At 30.0% G+C, this 7,443-nt stretch overlaps 2 protein-coding genes across 2 annotated transcripts; both read right to left on the bottom strand.

Moving 5' to 3' along the window:
* Positions 1 to 2,750: 2,750 nt before the first annotated feature.
* On the bottom strand, positions 2,751 to 3,741 carry C922_00424 (hypothetical protein; the record flags this gene model as incomplete). Its single annotated transcript, XM_008816040.1, has 3 exons — positions 2,751 to 2,916; positions 3,067 to 3,260; positions 3,382 to 3,741. The coding sequence occupies 3 exons, from the start codon at positions 3,739 to 3,741 to the stop codon at positions 2,751 to 2,753; spliced, it is 720 nt and encodes a 239-aa protein (XP_008814262.1).
* Positions 3,742 to 3,917: 176 nt separating this feature from the next.
* On the bottom strand, positions 3,918 to 4,148 carry C922_00423 (hypothetical protein; the record flags this gene model as incomplete). Its single annotated transcript, XM_008816039.1, has 1 exon — positions 3,918 to 4,148. The coding sequence occupies one exon, from the start codon at positions 4,146 to 4,148 to the stop codon at positions 3,918 to 3,920; it is 231 nt and encodes a 76-aa protein (XP_008814261.1).
* Between the last annotated feature and the right edge of the window lie 3,295 nt (positions 4,149 to 7,443).

Below are 7,443 nucleotides of genomic sequence, written 5' to 3'. Positions count from 1 at the left end.
TTACTTTTCTTTGTAATTATTCTTTAAACAATTTATGCTGCATTTTACGCTTTCATTTTCATTCTTATTTTTTCCAAAATGGAAAATTTATAATGCCTATAAATACCGCTCTGAATATACACACAACATAATTGTATATGTTATGTACCCCCCCAAATTCAATCATCATTCGGGGTAATCATAGAATGATAACAAAATGCTTAATATTTTCATTTCCGCTGAACGTGATGTCTTATGTGAAAAGCCCATTATGATAGCAACCGCCTTTTCATGTTCGTCCTTACAAAGAAGTGGTACATATTTTACGTTCACAAAAATCGTTTTCCCTGTTTAATCACTCTTTCTGTTTCCTGACCGTACATATCTAAAACGAATATATATTGCCTTTCTGAAATGATATATCACGATTTTCGCGTTATGAACTTGAAAGGTGTGTTAACACAGACCTGGTTATAAATACATATATTAAACAGAAAAATGTGTAACCATATAAATTCCGGCTGATATTTCAGAAGTGTTCTCTCCCCTTTCGTGCATTTCACACGTATGAATGGAACGCTTCTTAACACAATAATACGTGCAAATTATATGCATTCTACTTCGTATGCACTTCACCTTTTCATGTGCAGTTTCTTGAGACATTCCAATTTAACCGAACATATAATTTATATATATAGACTAATTCCTTTTTAAAAACTCGATGAGGGGACTTTAGGTGGCTAAAAGTTCTTCATTTTGTGGGATATGTGTATTTATCTCATATAATTTATCCTCTTCAAATTTCTTCAATTTTCGCATGAATTACACTCATCTTATTTATTGGTATCAAAACTGGCCCATTTCATTCCCTCTGTGGAGTTAGCATTGTATCCACTTTTTTTTTGCCAATCATTTGTGTCATAAGCATGCCCCAATTATTTACCACTAGTAAATTTTCTCTGATACAGCGATATGTTCCTACTTTTTACTTCATTTATATCATCTTTTAAGCATCTTAACGAATTCGTTATTATGGCAAATTGGTTTAAAAAATCTTCGTATAATATAATGGCAAAAGTGTTCTTCAAAGTTAAAAAATTTGCGTGCGAAGGTTTTTAAAGATATCTATAATATGCGCAATATGTGAATGTAAATTTCGTCATCATATTTAAAGGATTTACACAGGATTTTTTTCCACGTTGATTTCTGTTTTCATAAAAAATGAATAGGCCCAACAAGAGATGCAAACATGTGTGGTCAAATTTTTCCTTTTTTTCTTAACATACATTCATGCACAACTTCTTTTTAATCATAATTATTTCTCAATATGTGTTTAAATATGTGCTAATGGGTAATTTTTGCTATATGGCTGAGCTCTGTAAAAAATTTAAAACCCATTCTTCAATATGCATCACCACAGAGGATGTATTCATCAGATTATTGTGTTTTCTAAAAAATATGGCAACATTTTTCAAAACATTCTTTATCATGATAGGATGTACAAACTCGTTTCACATTATTTAAAAAAAAAAAAGAAGGCAACTCATACATAATGTGAATGGATAACAGGATTTTAAATGGTCCCATGCACAAATGAGCAAACAACTTATTTTTCTTCCCTGTTCATCAAAAAAATGACGAATCCTCTAATGATGCAACTTCTTCGTGTACATATATCTGCCACATTAACCGATCCAGAAATTAAGATGACTTCTTTTTATTTATTATGACAAATTGCAACATTTCTTTTACAGTCACATTTGAACAAAATGCATCACAACGAGATCCAACCGTATATTATTTTATAACCATAATTAAATAAGACAGTTGTACTTAAATTAGCCGCCATACTGCCAAATGCTCCATATGGAGCATTCCACTATATGTTCATTGTAATAAATTAAATCTCACTTAAAAAGTGAAAGCGCAACTGCTGTAATCTATATGCAAGATAAAAAGATAGTTGTGGTATCCTCCATAGCAGATAAAAATTGTGCGTCTTATAAAGCACAAATAATGCAGAAGGTTCATTCCACATATGTTCGTCTTCATTTAAAGAAAAAATATTTTTTTTAAGATTTTTTTAATGGTATTATGCTTTCTACCACTAAGGCATAATTTTTATCTTATAAAACATACTCCTCATAGTGAAAACATATATTTACTTTACATTTTCATATTTTTTTAAGTACACACGGAATTGTCAAAAAGTATAAAACTAAAAAACACACAAAGAAAAGCGGAAAACATTAGTTCTGCAAACATTTTTAAAACGTCGAAAGTTTCAGAATGTAACAAATTATGAGATTAAGAAAAAAGAAAAAAAGGGCAACAAAAATTGTCTTATTTATCTTACAAATGTAGAACAGAATAGGAATTACTTCTCGTTCTACATTTCAAAATATTTTGATAAAGAAACTTATTCTGTAATATGTACAACAAACAGAAGAAATTGCAATGATTTACTCACATGATTTCTCATTTCGCTTTTATTTAAATTGTAAATATATAACATCATATCTTGTATTCACCTTTTAACCAATTCTTTGGCATTATTTGATGTACGTTCTAATCAAAAGATTAAATTAACATAATCCTCATGAACATGCCCTCCACAATGAGTTACCCAATCTTCGCAATATTGAAATTTCCAAAGGAATTTACTTATATTATACATTATACAACATGTTTGACGCCTTATCATTGAATATTTAAGAATGGGTAATATATCTTCAATTAATTTCGAAGGTGCATAAAAATCAACAACATTTTTATGTCTTAAAGTATTCATGACATAATTGTGAATTATATTCTATAAACTCCAGTAAAGCTATTAACCGATTTAGTAAACCTGAAGCAATATAAAACTCCCTATATTCTATCACATCTTTTCGAAGAACTATAATCTTTAATGGCTTAAGTATTACAATAGCATAACTGATTACATAATGTAGGAATGTCAAAAGAATAACATCGTTATATATGTAAAATTTTTATGTAAAGGGAAATTTTGTAAAAGAGGCATTGCATTTTTCCTAATTTTATTACGTCTTTCAGCAAAGAAAGATAATGTTTTTTTTTACATACGACATATTCCTTAGTTGGTAAATAATTATATCTATTATCTTCTTTCCTTCGGCATAATTCAAATGTCTAGTGGCATTTATCTGTTTTAACCGTTCAACTACATAACGGTTTTCCATATTTTTTTCTCGTATAGCCCTTGTTTTTTGTATCCTCAAAATTTCGAATTTCACATTTTTCCTTAGAAAAATAAGTTCCTATAGTAAGACCAAAAGGAATGCTCAATGTTAAAAGATATTTTTCTTGTACCAAGATACTACAACAGGGAACTATGCATGGCTGATATTTAATACGTTCTTTGACATATAAAGAATTAACCTTTGCCAGAGATAAATTACCCACCGTCGTATTATTTAAAAATTCAAATAAAGGAATATTCATCAAATCATGAAAATATAGCGTTCCGCGTAATTCATTTTCACTTTTCATTTCAAAGTTTTTCTTTGCTACTCCAAAAGGCTTAGAAGCATTTTCAAAGTCAATACCTTTCGCCAATTTTAATAGATATTCTTTATGCAATTGAGAAATTTCTCCTATGTTGTGCATCCCTGCCTTTACATATTCCTCTAGTGGTTTATCATAAATTTCGAAAAATATATCATCACATTTCTTTAGTACATGTCTAAACTCATCTAAATCGTGGTCATATGTTTTTTTCAGGCTTTTCTTCTGGTGCATCTTCTGATGATGATGCACTTAAAGCTGTTCCCTTTTCTTGTACTTGTTACAATTGCATTTCTTCTTCAGAGCTCCTCTTGTATTTTCTAATATCTCTTAATTGAAAATGTGTTTGTCCTAAACTAAAGCTTCTTTTTCTCGGGGATGTTTCTCCAGTTTCCATTTGTTTCTCTCCTCTAGCTTTCCCTATTTCTTCCTCCCCTGTAACTGATTCCCATTTCTTCCACCCCTCCAGCTGTCCCTATTTGTTCCTCCCCTGCAACTTCATCCTCTTTTTCGGATTTTTTCCTTTCCTCTTTTTGTTGTCCTAAAGCGTGAAGCGACAAAAGATTTATAACTTCTGCCATAACATCTTCACCATAAGAGGCTTTCCCATCCCTTTGATAGTGCACCAGAATCAGGTTCATTTTCATCTACAAATACTTTTCCTTACACATCTGTTTTGCATGAGATGTGTATGAATATGGGCTAAGACTATGGCTAATTTGTAGAAATATTTCATTTTAAGAAACATTATATGCAAAAAAAAAAAATGAAGTAAAAATATAAGACAATTTTATTTTCGAGAACAGTGTAAATATCACAGCTTCACGCTGTTATATCGTGTTATTTGGATTACATGAGTAAATTAAAACCTTAACTGCACGTCACAAAATGAGCAGAGCAAAAAATAGACAGGAACAATTAACTACGGACACAATTAGTATCCATGCATGTTCGAGAAAATAGTGAAATCTTAAAATGTATGTGTGAACTAAACTTATTATACTATACAATCACAGAAAAATATTCACTTGATCACATTTTATTTTTGTACAATGAGTCTACTTCAGCATTCTTATGTTACATACATGTTTATATACTTTTGTTTTCTGCACCAGTCAGACTTCAATAAATTTATAGGCCAGCAACAACATTCTACTTTTATTTTGCCTTTTTAAATCGTACCGCTTCCGTTTGTTTACAGGATTTCTCATTGTTGATATGAAAAACGAACTATGCTTTTTTCTGCTTACAAATTACAGTGTTGTGTACTTGTCAATTGTTCTTAGTTAATATGAGCTGGGATAAATCATTAAAAAAAGTAACGTAACAGGATAAAATGAATAGCAACTGTTAAGTGAATTTATTCCCATGTGAAATTAAATCAAAATTCATGGGAAAAATTTGCTATAAAAATACTCGTGTGCTGAGGGTTTAAAAAATTATGTTCATGGTTTAGGGGTCCCATAAATTAAATAGAAAGAACAAACTCCATTTGAGGATGCAGGCTACGAAAATGTCAGGGTTAGACATGTGTTGATGCTTCATTTAAAATAAATTTAACTTTTTATTTTGTTACAGCATATGATATGTTTCTTCTTACATTTAAAATCCACACTTAAATGATTTGAAGGTATACTCGTCAAAAACGCTTATTTTTATTCATAAAATGATTAAATTACATCTTTTTTTTTTTTCATATAGGAAAATTGATATGCCTGTGTTTCGCATCTAAGTGGCATTAAATACACCTCTGCTCATGATTTATAATTTTTCTTGTAAGAAAAAAAATTGAGGAAAAATAACAGATTAAAGTTCATTCTTTTCTCATCATTTTGTGTCAATTTAAATGTAATTATTAACCGCTGTAAATAGTTTTTTTTTTTTCCTTTTTTTTTTTTTGCATATGAAATGTCATAAGCATGGATTTTTTTTTATATACTCACAGAACAGTTCTTACGGCAAAAAAAAAAACTTTACTCTTCAGCATGCAATTTCTTGTTGAGCTGAGAACAGCAGATTTGTCCCAAAATAAGAAAATTACCGTTTCTACTGTATGAGCCACTAAGAAAAGCGTTTTGAAAATTTTAAGATTTTCACACTCAGTTCTCCTTGGTATATATGGATTCGCAGAACCTCATCTTCTTCCATTTTAACATGAGCTAAAAATTAAGGCATGGCAATTAGGATAAAATACATTTCTATGATACACTAAAGCGAGCTGCATGTAAAATATGATGTTATTGTTTTGGAAAACCATCAAATGGGAAATTATCCGTGTATATACCCTTTTATCAAGTAAAACGTACCAGGAAAAAGGCATCTTTTTAGCAGGAAAATGTGGAAATAAAAGCATATTAAACCATGAAGAAGTTTAGAAGTAAGGAAAAATTAGCTTTCATCGTCATGCATCTTTACTTGTCTGCAAAAAGGACTATTCTTTTTTTGTACATGATTGCCCATTCTGCTATAACCAGCCAGTGAAGCAATTGCTATATTTTTGAATACTGACCATGACTTATATGACTTAATCCATTTGCATATAACTTGACCAATTTACGGTTAAGTAATATTTCTGTGGCAAATGTTAAGTCTAGAAAGAACAAAGAAATATATACAGATGAGTATAATGAAGGGATGTTTTTTCTGTAGACTTATCCGCCGACGCAACAGAAAATTTTAACGAATTACTCCTCACATAAATGTCATGTCACCTTTAAAGGATGAATAAACCAAACCGAAATGGAAGATACGCACATTGTAAAACACTTAAAAAAAAACTTCAATGTAAGAATGTTCAAATTTTTTTCATTACAGAATAACTCTTCTTATATAAGCATATAGTGAGGAGTCTCAAATCATTTGATGCCTTAATTAAATTGTCTTAACTGCCATATTATTAATACGCATATTCCCTTAAAAAATAAACCATTTTATTTAAATCGCTAACGCATACAACACGTTAATTAGACATCTTTTAAAGATACATGGTACACATGATAACACTCATGATGAGAAGGCTGCTTGTGAAATGTTCCAATACAGGTTCAAAACGAAGCCTTTCTTCTTTCATTGATCGCGAATGATATTTTACATTCCTAGAAACACCTTTGAACAGAATAAAGACACACTTTCTCCCATTCTAACCATTTCACCTTTGTGATATTATCGACTATGTTTTACTCCTATATGCATACAGAAAATATGATTACGCCGCCTTAGTCTGTCGAATTATTTTTGCGCATTTTACGAAATGTAGGGGAATAAAAAAAAAAAAGAAAAAAAAAAATACACCCTTTTTCAATTAAATAAAATATTTTTTTAAAAGGAAGAAAAATTTCATAATTTTTCCTTCCTAATTAAATACAAAACTTATATAATTTGACCATTCTTTAGTTTTTCTCTAAATGAGTTCTAGATACAATAATTTTACCACACAGAACTGTGCCTCTAATTAGGATAAAATTAATGCCACGCTGAAGAGAACGAGGAAGAATGTAGATATTATTCCAACTGGCACGTTTTTTCCTAACATTAAGACACACGACTATTTCGTAAAAATTCTGTGAAAAGATTGACTTAATAAAAGAATTCCTTTGTTTTACTACTATAGATGTTAATTTTTAAAAACATTAAAAAAACAAAATTTCTTAATGTAGAATCATATACAATGGGGAAAAAATACTTATGCACATTTTAGAACCATCCGAAAGGGTAAAATCCTTTCTCAAAAGCTGTGCATTTAAGCACTGTGTTCAGTATGAAAATTATCACTAGTCAATATTTTATGGAACTCTCCTTCTGTTCCTTCGGGCATACGTAAAAATCATGTATAAAAATTTATACCCATGCTTTATTTTATTTATGTTACATTGGTAAGTAAAAAGTATTCAATGGTTAATGATTTTCTTTATGAACACTTTTTGAATATCAAAAGGC

Source organism: Plasmodium inui, assembly GCF_000524495.1.
Source record: "Plasmodium inui San Antonio 1 unplaced genomic scaffold supercont1.1, whole genome shotgun sequence".
NCBI classification, from domain to species: domain Eukaryota; phylum Apicomplexa; class Aconoidasida; order Haemosporida; family Plasmodiidae; genus Plasmodium; species Plasmodium inui.
This window is presented reverse-complemented; position numbering and strand designations above follow the sequence as displayed.